This window comes from Pteronotus mesoamericanus, unplaced genomic scaffold (genome assembly GCF_021234165.1).
Source record: "Pteronotus mesoamericanus isolate MK-2021 breed Mesoamerican mustached bat unplaced genomic scaffold, CSHL_Meso_final contig_52, whole genome shotgun sequence".
Taxonomy (NCBI): Eukaryota; Metazoa; Chordata; class Mammalia; order Chiroptera; family Mormoopidae; genus Pteronotus; species Pteronotus mesoamericanus.
Window position 1 is genome coordinate 8,671,483 of NW_026555189.1, and position 20,338 is coordinate 8,691,820.

At 36.4% G+C, this 20,338-nt stretch overlaps 1 protein-coding gene across 1 annotated transcript in view; it reads right to left on the bottom strand.

Moving 5' to 3' along the window:
• Positions 1-20,338, bottom strand: part of HYDIN (HYDIN axonemal central pair apparatus protein) — a 347,593-nt gene that overhangs the window by 235,866 nt on the left and 91,389 nt on the right. The window contains exons 8-9 of the mRNA XM_054579213.1: positions 9,562-9,763; positions 4,320-4,503 (exon numbers count right to left, since the gene is read on the bottom strand). Of these exons, the coding sequence (XP_054435188.1) occupies positions 4,320-4,503; positions 9,562-9,763 (386 nt within the window). The remainder of the gene's footprint in view (positions 1-4,319; positions 4,504-9,561; positions 9,764-20,338) is intronic.

Below are 20,338 nucleotides of genomic sequence, written 5' to 3' on the forward strand. Positions count from 1 at the left end.
CCTCTTAGCCATCCTTATCCATGAATTCACAGCCTCTTCTCACTTTGCAGTCTCTAAAGGTCAGCATTTGGGGGCTCTCTTGGGTCCTCTGCAATTTTCCTTCAATCTGCTCTTAGAATTTCCATCTGCTTTTCATGCCTTCAATGAAGATCTGTATAAGATTCTCACACACCTTACCTCCACTCCTGATTGCCCTCCCACAAATTTAGCACTGCATTTCTAAACTTTTTGAATATTTATTGTCATCTGAAATTCAACATGTTCCAAACCAAACTCATCATCATCAACTGACCTCCCTTCCTCTCTCCTTTCTTTCTTTCCTTTCATTGGCCCTGTGGTACGCCTGGGGCCCCAATGAAGACAAGACACTTCGGCCTTAAGGAGCTCAGAGTCTGTTCCCAAACTGGATCTAAGTATCCTATCCTTAAAAACAAACAAACAAACAAAAAAAACACACCACAAAAACAAATAAAACCAAAAGAAATGTATTTTGTATATACAGCAACTGAAGCCTAGAAAGATGGAATGGCTTATTTAAGGTCATATTTGCTATTGGCAACATTAGGAGGTAAATCCAGGACTCCTGACTTGCTAACTTCTGTCAAAGGCATCATAATTCTCCCAGCTACTCCAGTTTAAATTCTGAGGAGACAGATGATTCGTTGCCATGTTTCACTTTAATGCCTTTTTTTCTTTCTTTTTTTTACTTGTCAACTATAGTTGACGTTCAATATTATTTTATATTAGTTTTGTGTGTACAGCATGGCTGTTAGACATTTACATAATTTATGAAGTAATACCCCTGATAAGTCTAGTACCCACTTGGCACCACACATAGTTATTACAATATTATTGACTATATTCCCTATGCTGTATTTTACATCCCCATGACTATTTTATAACTACCAATTTGTACTTCTTAATTTAAATGCCTTTCTTTTGAACGTCTCTCACGCCTGCCGCTTCCGTTGCCTTCCGACCCTCCCCAGGCCCCCCATCCAGGTCAGCATCACTCTCACACGTCCCCTTGAATTTGCTGGCAGTGATTCGGTCTCCCTGACGCCCACCCCCCAGCATGAGCACATTTCTCCTACCTGACCTGCATCCATCCTCCCACTCTCTATCCACTATCCTTCAATTTGATCCACAGGCGGCTACCAAGATAATATCCCTAAAACACCTTGAACACCCATGCTCCTGCTCTGAGCCCTGCAGTGAGTCTCAGACACCCTCGGCACCCTGTGTGGGAAAAGGGGTCTCTGCCCATGGGGAAACTCTGTTTGCACTCTTCCACTTGGAGAGAAATCTTCTCTTGAACCCATATTTCCCAAATTTATTTGACCACAAAACTTCCTTTTCCAAGGAACACACATTACCACCCTTTAGATCCAGTGTTTGCGGAAACACACTATAGGCTAGGGCACAACAGGATGACCAGGCTGCCCAGATTTCCTCTAGGCTCCTTCCTCATCTTATTTCTTATATTCTCCATGACTGCCTGTTCCAGAATAACTAGTCATTTTTTTTTTGTTATATAATATGCCACGAAACTAATAATTTCCCTTTTCTTTGTTTTTGTAATTTCTTCAACTAGAAAGATTTTCCTTCTTCCTCTCCACTTAATTAAATCTTATCCTTCCTCTAATACATAGTTCATTTCACACCTCTTCTATAAATCCTTTCCAAACTCTCTCATCCTAAACTACTATAGCATTTATTTATCTGTATCAGAAAACCAAAATCTGAACAGTGGGAAATACCCATAATTCACATTTGGGTCAAGAAGCTAATAAAATGGTCAGATTTTCCCATCAAATATCTTCAAAAGTAATTTATAAGGTAAGGTTATATTACACTTACAAGAACTGTATTTACAAGGTAAGATTATATTATACTCACAAGAACTGAATTTCTATAAAACTTGCAGGGTCTTTCAGTAGGAGAGGAAAAAGATTTAATATCAATAAATAATTCACTATAACTGACACTTAGTTCTGCTGTTTTGACCAGAATAACTTTATGAAGACAACAGGAAAGTTTCATGCCTTCATTTTCATTTTGCAAAAATTGCCAAGAACAAGATAATGAATAAGAAAACCCGAACAGTGTACAGAAAAGACAAAATCATTACAGATGCTATAAACATCACTATACCCTTATCACCCCTTCCTGTTTCTGGAGATCTTTTTCACACAATATAATCAAAATTAGTCTCATTTAAAAGATACAGTTTCTGTATATCACTCTTTTAAAGAATGTTTTTCATCCTAATGGTGAAAAGATGCCTTGTGATAATGCCCAACTCAGTTCCTATCTAGAATTCAAAAGCAATCATAATTTAATCCCTTATTTTGATACACATGTATTTCCATCAGGAAGCGTTGGGTAATAGAAGTGAGCTGGAGGAGAAGAAAATCTGAGGTAACTCTAGCCTGCCTACTTTTGGACTGGAAATGTACGAGACTCACCCGTGGGCCTCCCACTTCTCCCTGACCACCCATGTTTGCTATGAGTCACCCGCTCCCAGAATGACATGAGGAACAGGACAGCACTCATCAGCCTAAATCTCTAGTACCGACTGAAAAGACTCCTGGCATGTCTAAGGTTGCCATGACTGTTTGCTCCTCCCGGCCTCCATCCTGCTCAGCCATTTGCTTGCTGAGACTTGTAATGCCTTCCTAATTTCTTCAACATCTTTGGGCTTGACTTATTTTAACTGGTATCTGTCTTGTCCTTCCAAGACTGTATGTTCATCTTTATTTAACCTCTCACTGGTTTAATCCATCATATCTGAAGATTCTTTTCCTCAATTAAATAGTGGACAGTATTCTGATGTGAAAGGAGATTCAGCTTCAACCCCACTTCTCCAACCTTATTTTCCTATGTGAACCCTTTACTTCAAACAACCTGATCCATTCCTGGATGCTTAAATGAGTCACACCATGCACGTCCCCAATTTTGTTTTCCAAAAGTCCCATCTTGTAAGATCCAGTTCAAGGCTCTGCTCTCAAGAAGCCTCCTCTAGCTTCTTATTCCAATAATCATCTCAGCCTCTGAACTAGTGTGCTGACTGTCTTCATTAGCGAGTCCAGCAGCAGGCCTCACAGAACAACAGAGGTTTCCAAGGGGAAGGCTCCCTCTCAGAGATTACGATACGTATTATAATATTAAAGACATTTAGACTTCTTACAGTATATTTCAAACAATACTGAATCCATTTTTTTTCTGAAATTTATTTCACCATGGAATCCCTTTTCTATGTTATATCCTTTAATAAAAATTTGGAAGTGCAGACATAAGGAAAACAGGTCTACACATGTCAGTGGTATTTCCCACAAGTGACCTTGTATTCTAATGTGTCCTTGTGGCACGTCTTCTCTCCAACTGGTGTGAATGGTAACAGCCTAGCAGCTTTAACTAGCTGTGGGCTTTCTCAATTACCACTGCTGCCTCTATACTCAGCTCACTCTATGCTTGCTAAGTGTGAGGCAATGCACAGTGTCTAGGACATGGTAAATACAGAAGATGCTAGCTACTTTCACTTTGAGACAGTGAAGCAGAGTGGTCAAAAGTTTGTCTTTGGAATCAGACAAACCACATTCTAACTCTGGTTCTGCTCTCACTAGATAGGCAGTGAGATTGAGGACTATGTCTGTTTTGTTCATCAATGTCTGGTACACACAGAGTGCCTGGTACAGAACATGCAGTCAATAAGTATTTATTGAGTGAATAAGGACAAAGTCATTTTCAAGCAAGCAATTTTGCCTGGCAGAGGACATCTGGCAATATCCAGAGACAGTTTTGGTTGTCACAACTAGCATCTTATGGGTAAAAATCCAGGTTGCTATTATATATCCCACAACCTACAGGAAAAAGAATTATCCAGTCCCAAATGTCAATAATGCAGAGGTTGAGAAACCCTACTCTAGAGTCAGTCTAATCAGAGATAAATTTCTTAACTACTAACTGCTTACCCGAGTAAGTCATCAAATTCTCTAAGTCCCAGTTTTTTCAACTGTAGAATGAGGGACTGACTATAACTGATAGAACATATCTCCAAATAAAATAAACCTAGTAATACATACAAAGTGTTTAACAGTGATTGGTGCATGGAAAGTGTAACTATAAATGTAACCTATGAACATTGTTAACATTAACCTTCATTCATTGTCTCCCCATGATGATGAGGCTCTTCAGATAGTGTCTTTAGATGCTCTCAGAACTTACTATATCAATCCCAAAATGAGTACTCACATTAAAATAAGCCCTGTACTCCCACTTATGTTTACTGTATAGTCAGATTGTATATATGTGCTCACCAGAGGCTCAATAATGAAAATGTTATTCAAGAAGAGCATGCTGTCTGACTGAACCAGACCTCTCTGATTCTCAAAGGTGCGGGAGAGAATGGAAAGACGTTCTCGGAGTGAAGGATCGATAATACACTCTTCAAGAAACTCATCGGTCTCATTCTTTTCTTCTTTGATGAGCTCCGTACAGATCCTGAAGGAAAACAGAAAATGTGAGATTCGTTTTGGGACTCCCATGAAGCCCACTGTGAGGGGCCCCTCTCCAGTCCAGCATCCTGGGAATGATCTCACCCATCACCCCGGGGTGGTCCCTCCTTGCCCTGAGTGTGTATTATGCCATCAGAGTGACCTCATACTTTAACTTCTTAAGAGCCTCAGTTTGCTCTTTAGTCACTTCCTTCAAGAAGTTCTCCTGGGCTTTCTGTCCTCCCCTTGCTTACTTCTGAGCCCTTATGCATATTTGGATACCATTAAAGGACAAATATTTAATTTTAGCTAATGGCATTTTCCATGTTCCTTTTTAAACACTTAACATCTACTCTACCTCTCACACTTCAAGGACTATTTTGTTTCTTTTAAACTCGTTTAGCTTTAATTCTTTCTTAGCTGTTAAGTTACCTGGAGAACAGAATCAAAAACCAGCGAAGACGAAGTTTGGGTATTGATTCTACTATCTATTTACTAGCTCAGTGACTTTGGGAGTTACCGAATTTCTCTATGCCTTAGCACCTTTACCTGTAAAATATTAGCTCTCCATCATAAAGATGTGCTGAGGATAAAATGTGGTCAGGGACCTGGTACAGAGGGACAAAGCAGGTACTCAATAAATACCAGTTTGTTCCCTGTGTCAACCACCAGCAGTTGCCATGCATTTTCTCTCTTTTTCAGGCTTCACATCCTTTGTAATAAGTCAGAAAAGCAGCCTTCCCCAACCCTCACTCAGTGCCCTCACCACAGATGCGTTCACATTACTCCTGGTACCAGTTACTTCACCTGAATTTTTGGAGACTGAATTTTATCTCCTCCCATGGCATACGACCATTTTCTCAGCATATGGGCGGTATTACAAATGATGAGAGAGAGATTATTTAGTTCTCTCAGTGAGAGCCTAGGGTCACTGAATTCTTGTCCCAGCCCCAACTATTAATATTTTCTAAATGACTTTATGCAAGCCACACACTTAGCAATGTCAAATAGCTCTTTTTAATAATTTTGGTGTTCGGGCTCCTTGAGCTGCATAGCATAAAAGTGTCAAAGAAATGGGTTCAGTGTGTTCTGGCTCTCAGGGAAGACCATTCGGTGCCTCCCTTTTACTGCTGTTTGGGAAGCAGCGTCTTAGGTAATGAGAGCAGCAGTCATTCTACACTGCTGGGCAGAGCAGCGTAAATTCAAGAGAGCTCAGTCCACAGGAAGAAAGGAAACCATCAGTTCTTGTAAGTGAAAATTATTACACCTGTCTTTAAAAGTAAATACTAAAGGAACAGATATAAGTGAAAACATAGCTACAAAGATGTTCATCAAAGTCCTAGCAATAATACCAAAAAAGTGGGTAAGTTTTATGTAACAGATTGAAGGACTTGTTAAACACATAATGGGAATCATAAATGTTACATTTATTTAGGGGTTTAATGGAAGTGGGGTGTGGGGATAAAAGGCCTCACATGGGCCAAGGATGACAATGCTCCAGGAACTGAGGAGTATGATTAACTCAACCCCTGAGCCAGAAAAGAAAAGAAAACAGAACAAAAAATCCCCAGTATTGGCCTTCTCCCATGCTGTCGGGACTCTTAAATCAGTAACAGCTGTATAATGCAAAGGGGGTGGGTAGAGGCAGGTACCAGCTGTCTTCCTCTTTGCCCTCTGATGGAGAACTGGAGCCATGACTGAGAGACTAAGAAGGAAACATGCAACAACACCTTGAGCTGGGTTTACTCCAACGAAGGCTTCTATATACCCTCTAATCTATTGTAATACTTTTTTTCCCTGATGATATTCATGGTTTCCTGTCTCAGAGATGGTTCTGTCCTACAGATGAATGACACCCCTCTTCAGAGAGCTTAACAACACACCAGCTTTCTCTCTCTGTTAAACCGTGGATTTAACCTATTTTCCAAGTGGTTTGGTAGCCACCAACACCCAACACTTTCAGGCATCAAGTATGGTCCAGCCCATGAACTACAGTCTATGGGGAAGACTCGTGTCTCAGGTATAGCAGCATTGAACCAGCAATGCTTTCTCATCTTCAGGTGCCACGGACACTGCTCCTTTGCAGCATCCCCAAGAGGTGGTAATTAGGTGCTAAGGAGATTAAAAACTAAAAGCCATGGCCTACATACTCCATGTCCACATTTGGCATGGAAAGGATAGAGCCATCCACCTTCAAATGGACCATGAGACCCTGGTAACTGAGCAACTCTGTGATGATGTTATAAGCTGAGGACTGGGGGTCCTTCTTCCTGTTTACTAAATATCACTCAAAATTAAATTTATTACTACCTGGGTGGCAGGCCCAAAACCCAAAGAAAACTGAACTTTCTAGAGAAAAATGTCTTCTCCTCTTCCTGAATGTTGTGGAATAAATCCATGCTGACCACTTTGTGGGAGTCCACTGAAGATACTAGTAGTTCCTGCACAGAGCAGATCTAGAATTAGAGCCAGATGCTACTGAGACAATGCTCATGACCTTCACGGAGAAATGGGGAAAAGAAATCTTCAAAACCTTATGCTGAGTCTCTGAATATAATAAGCTATGATGAGAATGAGTATGAGTATAGTGGGAGGTTTTATAATCCCTCAGGTCAAGTATGCACAAGACCACTTAGAATAGATGCACTCTGTTCCAAGTTTGGGACCAAAGTCGAACTTCCTCTCTACATTTTTAACTGCAGTGGCTGCTGAAGGAAGAAAAGGAATAGGTTGCTCACCATCAGGAGCAGGAGAGTCAAACATAAGGAGGATTATTCCAGGAATCCCTGCACTGGCCTCATTGCGGAGCTCAAGAGAAGATTTATGCTAGTAGTTAAAGATCTGACTGCTACTTCTCAGGGACGAGCAAACCTCTGCCCACAAGCACAATACTACAGAGCATTATGTATTATCTGCCACTGGTGTGTGGCATGAGATATGATTGGAGGATCTGTGGCTTAGAGGAGAAGGGGACCCATATCCACAGCAAGAGCACTGCCACCTACAGAGGGACTGCTATCCAGAGACAGGAACTAAGTGTTCAGTAAAGAACAAACCTCTCCGTAATTGCCTTGCTTTTTGAGAGTATGGGCATCTCATGGCTAGTTATGTCCCGGACAAGAACCTATGACTAATAACATAAGTTGTGACATGCTTAGGGATATATTAAAGAATAAGAGAGAGATGAGAAAGAAGAGACAATCTGTTCAAATAAGATTATTAGGCATAAATGGCCTATTTCCCCTTCTAAATCAATTTCCATTCTTGTCCCAGGCATCTGGGCCCAGGAGAGAGGGAGGGAGAAGGTACGGGGCAGAACATTCAATAAACTCTTCACTTCAGTCAGCCAATCCAGTTTGGACAAACATGAGTTATGTTGCTATGTGCCACCCACAGTGAAAATGGAGGTATTCTTATTTAGCCATCTGAAGCCACTTTTCAAGTTCATTGTTTAAGGGGAGAGCATGATCCTAGATAATAAAATTAGGCTTCTAATCATGGTTGTGAAAATATTATCCCATATTATTCCTTTGCTTACCAAAAATTTCCTAGAAGAACTAATAGAAAGAGTAAGAGAGAGAGTGAAAGACAGACAATGCAAGAGAAAAGGAATAAAACTCAAGGATAATATTAGAGATAAGGGTGTGAGTGTTGGGGGAGGTGGAATGGGGAAAAAAGAAAAAAACATCCATCCACATGTGGTTGAAATTATATACTCCGTGCCTTAGCATCTCTGACAATTGGTTTGAATTCTTCTTGAGTTTCACAGTTGAAATTAATGTCCTTAAATATTTTTTGGACATAGGCATGGTATGAATCATGTCCTATACATACAGTCAAAAATACAGACATAGTTGAGTTGACAGCTGCCTTCCCCTCTGATAGTGTATATTAATTCTCCCCAAGGGATTACACCTACAGGACAAGCAGGATATTTAAACACTACGTTTACTGCTGTCCCTTTGCACCTGCACTCTCATTTTACCTTTAAACTTACTTGGGCCATTCTAATCATTGGTACATATGTTGGCTGAGGAATTGGGACAAATGAAGCAGTAAATGAGCAGTTTCCTCTTCCCTTTTTCAACTACTGGTATTTCTATACCATGAGGCAAACTAAAGATTTTAGGCAGGACAGGCTTTTCTTTGCTCACTTTTTAAAGATGGCACAGTGGCAATCCAGTGATTAAAGCTCACTGTCTGAATGATGAAGCTTCTGGTTCCACTGTGTCCGCTCATTGTCATGGCTCCTTCTGATTCAATTAGGGGCAGCGCAGTGGGGGTTTCTGCCTGGTTTCCATGGACCTAAGACTTTTATTTTTATCACATACTAACTTGGTTTTAAACAAAGCTTTGAAGCTTCCCAGAGCTAATCTTTAATGAAATTGGAGAGGCAAAGAAAAAAGGCTGAAATAAATTCCAATGAAAGCAGCAAAAGTGCTAATGTAGGGAGGATGGAAAGAGTTTAAAAGAGGCAAGAATAGATTCAGTAAAAAATATTAAAAATTTAACAATAAAGAGATTAGTTAAAATATTTAGGTTTTCCATTTTATTAACTTCCTCTGCTGTCTGAAGTATCATTTTTAAAAGCACATTAAAGATACCAATAAGAAATCATTATTAAATTATTTGGTTAGCAGGGATTCAGGGACTATAAGCCCTTCTTTTTCCTTATTTTGTTTTCTGGAAATAACTTTTCAGTGAAATAACTTTTCATTGGGATCAATTCAGTTCTTATCAATTTATTTAAGGCTATGTAATGAAATATAGATGTGTTGAGCACTTTGGAATAAATAGTGAAAAATGACATAGGTGGTCTTTAAAATCCAGTAGTTTGGCTACTGATAAATTGTAACCAGGTTAAGATTAACTGAGAATGGACAATGCCACATAGCTCAATTCAAGTTCTTTCAATGAAAAAGAAGCATCATACACTGGAACCAATTTAAGCATTTTTGACATTGTTGAGTTTCTTAAAAACTTACCACAAAACTCACTGATTTTTAATAATAACTGAGTTTTGTGTTCCCCAAATTACAGCACCTAGGTGATTTTTCTTACAAACCTATACTTTTCTTTATCTTCCTCTTCCTGAGTAGCAAATATCTTCCACTGGAAATGGGCGATGATGTTACTGCGGTTGTAAATAGTTACAGTTCGCTGATTGGCCAAAGATATGTAGGTTTTCTCAATGATCAAAGAATTCTTGTCCAGCCTTATATTCATGTCTATAGCAGCTCCATACAGAGATACAAACATTTTTTCACCTAGAAATTAAAAAAGTAAACACACTTTGAGATTTATTCTAGAATGATACTACTAGGCTATTTCTTTCCCTGAGGTGAAGTTAGGAATATTGCAAAAGCTTTACACATTTCATTCTTTTTTCCCCATTAATCCAAAGGTCAGATATGATCAGAAAACTTACATTATGTTTGGTGCAACTATAAAGAATCAAACTATCTTGCTTGGTCACTGTAAAAAATACATAAAATATGAATTATGGTGGGTGCTACAAGACTTTTTCTTCTTTGCAATAGTTTTAAATCCTACAGGCCAACTATGAGGACATCTGAGTTCTAGAACTATAACCATATGCCTTATCTCTATCTCAAGCATGAGCTGGATTTCTGATTCTTAAAGTAATTGTATCAAGTATATCTGGGAAAAGCTGCTCAACAGGAAGGATCTAAGTCCAATCAAATGGGATCAGGAAGGAAGAGTCAATAACTTCATTAATAGAAAACAGATATTTTTAAAAAGCCACATCCCTAAACAACAGCAATTAAAACAAAACAAAAATGAAACACAATGCTACAAAAATAGAAAGACAAAAGCTATGTTTATCATTTAAATGTTTTAATTTATTGATCTTAGAGAGAGAAAGAGGGGAAGATAGAGAAATACCAATTTGTTGTGCCACTTATTGATGCATTCATTCATTGATTCTTGTATGAGCCCTGACTGGGGATCAAACACATAACCTTGGTGTATAGGGACCACATTCTAAACTAAATGAGCTACTTGGCCAGGGCCTAAATTTTTTTAATGTTAAGAACACCTTTATTCAACCTAGTAATTTATTCCAGACTTCATTCAAGATGGTCCAATTGTCTTAATTCTAGGTATACAAATGAGGGCCCTACTTCTAAGAAGACACCTACCTACAAACTATACTCTGTCTGCCTTCTGCATGTCATGGGAAGTGATAGAAAAAAAAAATAATACCAAGAATGTTCTGTTGATCTGTGCTGCTAAAGCTTTAATCCACATCCAGAAAGCATAATCATTTGCACTTTATTTTTCAGCAAACATTTTTGCTCCATTCACAATTGTATATACCAAGCAGCTAGTTAGTAAATTGACAATATACATTGTCAAGGTTCTTTAGGCCCTATTAATTTGAACATAGCCAAACTCTTCCCAAACTGTAAAGAAAAATTACACATCTAGGCATTTGGCTCTAAAATTTAAAATTTTTATTTAATAATGTATACGTTAAGTAAAATTTTCAAATACTATAAAAGTATATATCATGAAAATAAAATGTCTTTCTCCCCTTCACTCAATCACAGGCCTACTTTTTAGAGGTAACAGCTGTTAATATTTTCATGTATTTCCTTCCCAAATAAAGGTGTGCACTTTTGTCAACTCTTAAAATTTCTTTTGAGTTAAATTTAACCCATTGTTCCTGTAACTTGCATATTCTTAATTATGGATGAAGCTGAACATCTTTTCATATGTTCACCACACACATATATTATTTTCTGTGAGATGCCTATTATAGTCTTGGCCATTTTCCTTTTGAGGAGTTCACCTTTTGCTTGTTGATTTGTGGAACCTTTTCAATAAGAAAAAATTAGCTCTTTGTCACATATGTTGCAATTTCCTTCTCTGTTAGACTTTTTAATTTTTTTATTGAAAATGTTCTTAGTCTTTATATAATCTAATTGTAATTATTTTCTTTATGGATTTTAAAAATAAGTTTAGATTTTTAAAAATTATATTTCTTCTCAACTTCCACCTTCCCTTCAAAAATAGTTCTTTTCTTAATGAAACTAAAGTGACCATAAATCAGTCCAGCTCAATGCACTATTTAAATGAGACATGAATTATTTTCTTTTTCCAGCAATGGTAAGATAGATTAAATTAACTAACTTTCCTAATGAAGTAACTTAAAACTCTGAACAAAATATGAATAAACATCTTAAAGTCACTTCAGAGCCATCATGATGAAAAGAAGCTACCAGGCCAAAATTCAAGGAAAAACAGGACCCAAACAGATAAATGAGCACAGAAGAAAGTTTTGACACAAGGACATGCTACTATTGGCAATTTTGAGCTATCATTTTTGTGAGGGCAGGAGAGATAGAAATCAAAGCCCTAAGCCTACAGAAGGGAGAACTTAAGGTGAAAAAAAACTCCCCCTACAATAAGCTAGCTGATCCTCAATCCTCAAAGGACAATATACATTCAAAATGAGGGTGAACTGGAAGTAGACTAGCCCGAGTTCAGAGTTAAATGCTATACTGGAATTGTCTATGTTTTTCAGAGAACTTCAAGCTTTGACTTTGGTAGTCATGGACTGGCCTCATGCTCAGAAATTTAGAAGATACAACTCATTTCTTTTTGGAAAAAGATAGTGGCATCCAAAGTTTCAAACTTTTCAACAACAACAAAAAATAGACAAACATAACCAGGCATGTGAAAGAAGAAAGAAGGGAAGGGTAAAGAAGGGAAGGGAAGGGAAGGAAAGAGAAGGGAAGGGAAGGGAAGGGAAGAGAAGGGAAGGGAAGGGAGAAAGAAAGAGAGAGAAAGAGAAGGAGGGAGAGAGAGAGGAAGGGAGAGAGGAAGGGAACTTTGTAAGTTAGAACCTGAAGATACAAGAAAAACAAACAGATCCACAAAGAATCAGATAGTAGAGTCATCACATATAGACTATAAACCAACTATGCTTAGTAATTTAAAGTTTTACTATGTAAGCAACAGGACATTTAAAAATTTAGGGAATTTGAAAAAAAAAAAAAAGCCATACTCTTGGTTCTTATAGAAATAAAATAAAATAACCTAAACTTTAAAAACTCTAATAATATGCTTAATAAGATAACTTTATTAGTTTTATGGAAAAAATAGTGAAATAAAAGATGGTTCAGAAAATACAAAAGGCAATATGAAGAAATAAAAATATACGGAAAATGTACAACGAATGGACAAAAGCCTAGGAAGATGAAGTGAGATGGTGTACGAGTATTTAACTGGGAACTCAGGAGAGGAAAGGGATAATGAAGCAAAGGCAATATTTCAAGAAATACGGGTAAGACTTTTCTAGGATTGATTAAAGGCATCAATTCACAATTAAAAAGTCCAGTGAGTCAACTAGGACAAATTAAGAGAAATTCACACATAAATATATTGCCGTGAAACTAAAAAGAAAAAATCAAAGACATAGAATAAATCTTAAAGTAGGCAGAGGGAAAAAGTTATCTTCACAGGACCCGTGGTTAGAATTACAGTTAACTTTTCAATTAAAACAACGGAGACTAAAAAACAATGGAAGGACTTCTTCAACATGATATGGGGAAACAATGCCAACAAATAATTCTGTAATTCTTCAGCTTTTCTCCCCCCCAAAATGTCTTTGTTTTCTCTTCACTTCTTAATGATATTTTCAATGGGTAAAAGATTCTAAATTAGTTTGTTGTTTTTTTGTTTGTTTGTTTTTAATTTCAGCCCTTGAATAATGCCATTTTACTGTCTTCCGGCTTCCTTAACTTCAACTGAAAAATTTGCCATTAGTATTATTAGTGTGCCTTTTAAGGGACTGTGTCCTTTTTCTGACTAGTTTTATAATATTCTCTTTGCTTTGGTTTTAAGTGGTATTTGTACCACCAAGAGTTTTCTGAGCTTTGTGAATCTAGGATTAATGTCACTCATCATTTTTGGAAAATTCACAGATACTATCTCTTAAAATATTTTTATCCCATTCTTTCCTCTATTTATAAGACTTCAATTACATATATAGTGACTTTTTGACTGTGGATCACATCTGCATGGCCTTTGCTTTTGTTCTTTTATTCCTTTTTTTTTTTTTTTTTTTTTTTTTTTGCTATTCTCTGTGATTCAGTTTGGGTATTTTTCTACTGACCTGTATTCAAGTTCACTAGTCCTGTCCTCTGCTATAGCCATTTTATTGGTAAACTAACATAATTAATTCTTAATTTCCAACATCATATTTTCAGAATAACATTGTTAGTATGACCTGACAAAGATTAAGTAGGCCAATATATATACTCCTGAATATCAATGTAAAATTTTAAACAAAAAATTAGCAATCATAAATCATCAGCACATTAAAAGAATGATAATTTGCAACCAAGTGGAGTTTGTTTCAAGAATGCAAAAATGGCTCACTATTAAAATATCTGTTAATATGGAACAGAAATAGATGTAAGGGGAAACTTATATAATCTCCACTGATGCTGAAAAAGACTAACAAAATTCAAAACTCATTTTTTTTAATTTAAAAATTCAGTAAAATAAGACCTGACAGAATTGAAACATAGTATAAAGCCTCAGTAATTAAAACAGCATGAAGAGACAGAACAATGGGCAGAATGGACTAAAAAGTCAAAACAGACCCAAATACATATTAAAATTTATTATATTATAAAAACAGCATCTCAAACCATTGGTATAATGATAACCTTTGTGAAAAAGATAAGTGCTATTGGGACAACTTAGTAGCCATGTGGAAAACAATATCAGAATAAAAGCCAAATGAATCAAATATTTAAATGTTCAATATGAAACCATAAAAGTAGAACATGTATAGGAAAACTTTTGATAACTTTAGAGGGATACTTTTCTAACTTTGACTCAAAATCTAAATCCCTCTAAAAAGGGTTAGAAGAGTGATTTCATAAAAATGAAAAAAATTCTGCATGGCACAAATATTCATAGGCAAAAACTAAAGAAAACCTGGGAAAATATTTGCAACTGTGTCTGAGATAAAGGGATTAAATCCCCAAATATATAAATAGCTCTTAGAAATCAGAAAGATGATCCAATATAAGAATGGGATAGAATTGCAAAAACGGAAATACAAAGGTCCCCTATACGAATTATCAGATGCTCAACGTGACTCATACTAAAAGAAATACAACTAAAGATATATTTATATACCTTCCCCCCCATCAGATTGGCAAAACAAAATAAAAAACTGAGAACATAATTTGTTGTCAAAACAAAGGGGGCAAGGTACTCTTACATACTGCTATGGGACTGCAAAATGGTACCATTCTTCATGGAATCAATTTGATAACTCAGATCGAAATATCTATATTAAAATTATAAAAATACTAATCCTCTGGCCCACTTCTAGGAATTTATCCTGTAAATGAGTCAACAAGATCAAAGGTATTCATTACAGCATTTTTCTTAATACAATAGAGTGGAAATAGCCCAAGTACATCCATCAGTAGAAGGTCAGTTAAATAATCTGTGCTTTTAGGTGTGCTGCACCTAAAAGCAGAATTCTGTGCAGGCATGAAATAGCACACTGTGATATGGAAAGGCCTCTAGGATATATTATTAAGTAGAAAAAACAAGGTTTAAAACATTTATGTGAAGTTTAAAACTACTCAAGACAATAGTATATATTGTTTTAGATGTGTGTGTGTGTGTGTGTGTGTGTGTGTATAGTTATGGATAAGTAAATATGTTAGAATTGTATAAAAATGCACTCAATACAGCCTCTCTGAGGACTAAGACATGGAAATTAGATTAGGAAAGAGTAACAAGGTGACCCCAAATCTCTAATAATTTCAGTTATCAATAAAATAAAACATCTGAAAGAAATGTGAATAGCAAAATGTTGAGATGTATTAATAAGTATGGCAGTTGTTGATTACATCAATGTCTGTGCTTTTGTGGTTATTTGAAGTATAAGGGTGGGCAAAATTAGGTTTATAGTTGTTTGTAAGGAAATATATATAATACAAGAATAAATAATAACACAAGAATAATCCCTGTGTTTTGCATACCCAACTATAAATCTACTTTTGCCCACCCTGTATTTCATTGTTTAAAAAAACTAATGAAGGAAAAGATCCAAGGGTTTACTCAGTTCACATAAATCTAGGGGATCAGAGAGACTAATGTCATCAATATGAATTGCTTGCTGCAAAACGGTTCCTTCCCAGAAATATAGCAAGAGCCACTACATTTTTTAAGAACCATCTAATATTCATTTTTTATCACTATCTTCCAAAAATCATCAGATCCACAAAGGAAACAATAACTCTTGTCTTATCCATGCAGCTGTTGAAGTACTTGCTTTTTATACCCTTTTTCATGAAGACAACCTTAAAAAGGGTCTCCAGCCCCCAGAGAGTTAGAAGAATGATAGGATGGAGGTGTTCTGCCTACAAGAACGGGTAAGGTTGTTGTGCCTCAGCATTCCTGTGTCCTTGGGGTGCCTGTTCCTGCAATGGTTTCATTAGGTTTCTGGGGTGGAACGCTGCAACCACTGTAGATGAGATTAGCCACTGTCATTTATTATGTCCTAGTAAAGATGTATTTTGTGGAAGGTCTCATTACCTCTTGCCAGTTTTACTACAATCAATCTAGCAAAAACAAATATGAACAAAACTAATTTTACCAAAAAATGTGAAGCCAGCTATATACACAATACATTTCATACTGTGGTTTCAGGACTTTTAGACAGCAGAGGACAGTAAATATATATATATATGCAGCTCTAGATTCTCTAGGGAACTAACAAGTTGATGGACAGAGTATTTATCATCTCTTGGTCGCAGTAGGGTCAGATTCACCAGTTAAGTGAATTGTTGAGTCAAACTTCTTTGAAAGTGCTCTTCTTTGAAGGTTCAAGACACAAATTATGGGTCTTGACTGAGCTCACCCAGCACATCAGAGGCAATGCAACATCGGTATGTCTAATCTGCATGGAAGGCAGTGTAGGATTATAGAAAAGGTGCTGGTCTCAGCTGTTGCCAAAGACCTGGGTTTAAGTTCCAGCTTTAATTAGATATACAGTCATTGAATGTCTCTGGGCCTCAGTTTCTGATCTCTACAATAAAGGGTGTTAAAGAGATGTCATCTAATGTCACTTTAAATACTAACAACTTCTGACTTGAGAGTACTTCCAGTGGAATTTATGGAACTCTCATTCCACTTCCCAAAACAATCCCTAACCATCTGTATGCCCTAACTTCTGCTATTCCCTATCTTAAGCGATGGAATAAGAACCAAAAGGCTGGGGTTGGGGGATGGGGGGTGTACGGGAGAGGGCTAGATTAAGGAATATTTCCATTGCCTCTAAACCATGTTAAAACATTTGCTTCTTTTACAATAACTATGTTTTGTTAGAGTTTCTAAATACAACAGCACACATTTATAATAATCACATAATTGAAACAATGTTCATGCAGGTAAGTCTACAGAGGAATATTCAGATATGTATCATTTAGCAGCTTCAACTGCAAGATATATCACTCTCAATTACTTACTATATTATATTTTGGTATTCCTTATTTGACTTTTAGAAGGTAAAAAGGAATTTATTTATGGTTCATTAGAGTAAAATATATAAATGACCATAAAGCTTCACTGTGAAGTACTAATATTATTGTTTATACATTTAATAATAATACATCATCCATTATACCTTTGAAGAGAAAGCCTACTTGCCAACACCTGAATTGAAATATCTCCTCTTCAGTAAGAGACACAATACTTTTTAAAATGCTCAATAAGTGCATTAGCTCTATATCCTGATTGTTGCCAGTGGTTAATGTCACCTCCAAGCTGACAGCAACCTGACCAGGTACTGATGAATAACCCTGCTGTGCTCCTAACTTCTAGTGCTCATTCAAGTAACGGAAGGTTCAATAAGAATGTTTCTTTTTAATGCCTGTTCAGAATACCAGTATCTCCTGAAACCCTTAGGTTCATTGTTTCTCAATACCCAGTTGAAAAATGCAAAACTTAAGCAATTAACCATTTGTTTATCTCTTAATAGTCAAATAATATTTTCACTCCTCAGTTTCATTGAAATGACAGAACTAGTTTATTCACGATCTGTTTTGTTTTGCTGTTACCAATGTTGCCTTGAGTAACTGTGTTTTTAACGTTTTCTGGAGGATTTCTTTCTCAAATGTATAAAGTTACTGCAGTTCTTTCTCAGTTTTAAACTAGAATAAAAAGACAACTAAATCATTTCTAGGGTAAAATCAATTGCCTAAACAAACTTCATCACTACAGAAGGGATACACAGCAAGAAAGGCAGGACAGTTCTAGTTCAGGAAAACGCTAATATAATATAACATATTGGTGAAATTTATTACTCAACCTCCTTTTAATTGCTTGAACACTAGTTCAAACTCTGGTTGTGGAAAAAGCAAAATCTCCTAGTTGCATTTAATCAAGATTACATCCAGTGGAGAACATGGCATAGATATAACTGTTTTAGAAAAGTGATTGAGTACTTCCCACCGAGGAGTATCAATGCTCCTCCTTGTGGGACATTGATTGAGGAAGTATGAAGAAAAGCCCACGTTCAACTTCCCTTCTCAAATCAGTGCATACTTCACGCAGCTGCAGAAAGTTCAATCAGATGCTTATTTAGGGAGATGAGAGGCCAATGATCACAGCTCCTTGGAAAGCCGCATGGTGGTGCTTAGGCAGTCATTATGTTTTTCACTAATGAAAAGTTGGTTATAGGTTCCCTTCATTAACAACCCATAATAAAGATGAAAGCATATTCTTATCAGCAGTTTATTTCATGTAATGAAAATTGCTACAGGATAGTTTACCTCTGTCTGCAATCTTTAGAAAATGGCTTTATTCATGAACCAAAGTTGACACCAGAACTTCAGGGTATGGAAATCAACTTCTCCGTGGATGATTAATTTTTAATATACAAATCTTAATTGCCTTTAGCACAGGAGTATAAATGTAAGTACGGTATCAATCTAAATACTTACATAAAAATCCAGACCGAGGGCCACTGGGAGAATGCAGCTGCATTTTGAAGTCAAAGGATTAAGGGAGTAAAAATGCAAATGTGGTGATAAAGAGATTAGGGGGATGATCCACTGTGGTGGAAAAGCATTGCACAGGGTTGAGGGTCTGGGTTCTAAATGTTCTTCTGACAGTCACACAACCCTGGGCAAGCCCAGTCATTTCTCAGGGCTTCCGTTTTTTCATTTGTAAAATTTAAGGACTGGATTAGATTATTACTGAAATCTTGTTTCAAGTTTTGATTCTATTGATCTACAAGAACTTGTAAGACCTGATGGTCTCCAAACGCAAATTATACCCCTGACATATATAGACTTGTTTCTTTATAAATTATACACATATGCTAGAGTACTCATATGTCAAGTGTATTAAGAATACAACTTAAAATATTAAAAAGGATAAGGTAAAGATAAATAATATTTAAAGATAATTTACTTACTATATTTACCAACAATTAATTATATTGATGAAAGCAAAGAGAGATTGTGCTTCATTCTTTTTTAAACTCCTGGTTCAAAACCTTGGGACACAGTGATCCAAAGGTAATTCTAAGGCCACATTTTAAAAAATATTTTTAAAAGATTTTGTTTTTATTTATTTATTTTTAGACAGAGGGGAAGGGAGGGAGGGAGGGAGAAAGAGAAACATCAATGTGTGGTTGCCTCTCATGCGCCCCCCCTACTGGGGACCTGGCTCAAAACCCAGGCATGTGCCCTGACTGGGACTCAAACTGACAACCCTTTGGTTCACAGGCGGGCACTCAATCCACTGAGCCACACCAGCCAGGGCCTAAGGCCACATTTTTTTCCAATACTTAATTATAGGGGTAGACATAAATAAAACATAAATAAAATGAACACAAAACATATCATAAACAAAATGATATCTTACAAAGATATAAAGATCCAGATGGAAGGAATGTAAGAAACTAAGTTTATTAACACTCATATTTTTTTCACTCTCATCTAATATCAACACTAGTAACACAAGCTTTTGTTGAAATTCAGCTAATAATTTCCCCATAATGGTAAGAATTACTTCACAGTCAAACAGAAGATTCCAACCAAATCAGTAACTGAATTCAACATAAAATGACTGAATAGTACAATTAAAAGACAAAGACTCTCAGACTGGATTAAAAAACAACAACAACCTAGTGACACTTTTAAATGTCACATTTTAAATAAAAGGACGCAGAAAAGTCAAAAGAAAAAGCATGAACACAATATACTACCTACAAACTGAGCAAAAGGAAGCTGCCGTGTTATACAAATATCAGATCAAATAGATTTTAATGTCAGAAATCTTACTAACAATTAAGGGACATTTCATAATGATAAGACAGTTAACTCAACAGGAAGTTATAATGATTTTAAATGTGCGCACACCAAGCATCATAGACTCATAATATATAAAATGAAAATTGATAGCACCAAAAAAAGGAAATAACAAATCTACCATCATAGTTGTGGATTTTAATAACATTTTCCAATAACTAATAAAACAAGGAGCAAAAAATTAGTGGAGTAGAGATTGAACAACATGATTAACAAACGTGATCTAATGTTCATGGAACATTATCCTTTTCAAGTGCATAGGGCTCATTTACCAAAATGGAACATATTTTGAATGATAATATAAGTCTCAATTACTTTCAAAAACAGATCATATAGAATTTGTTTTCTATCACTGGTGGAACTCAACTATAAATCAATTTTTTAAAAAAAGGAAACTTGAAAATTCCCAAATGTTTGAATATTAAGCAACACACTGCTAAATAGCCCAGTAGGTCAAAGAAG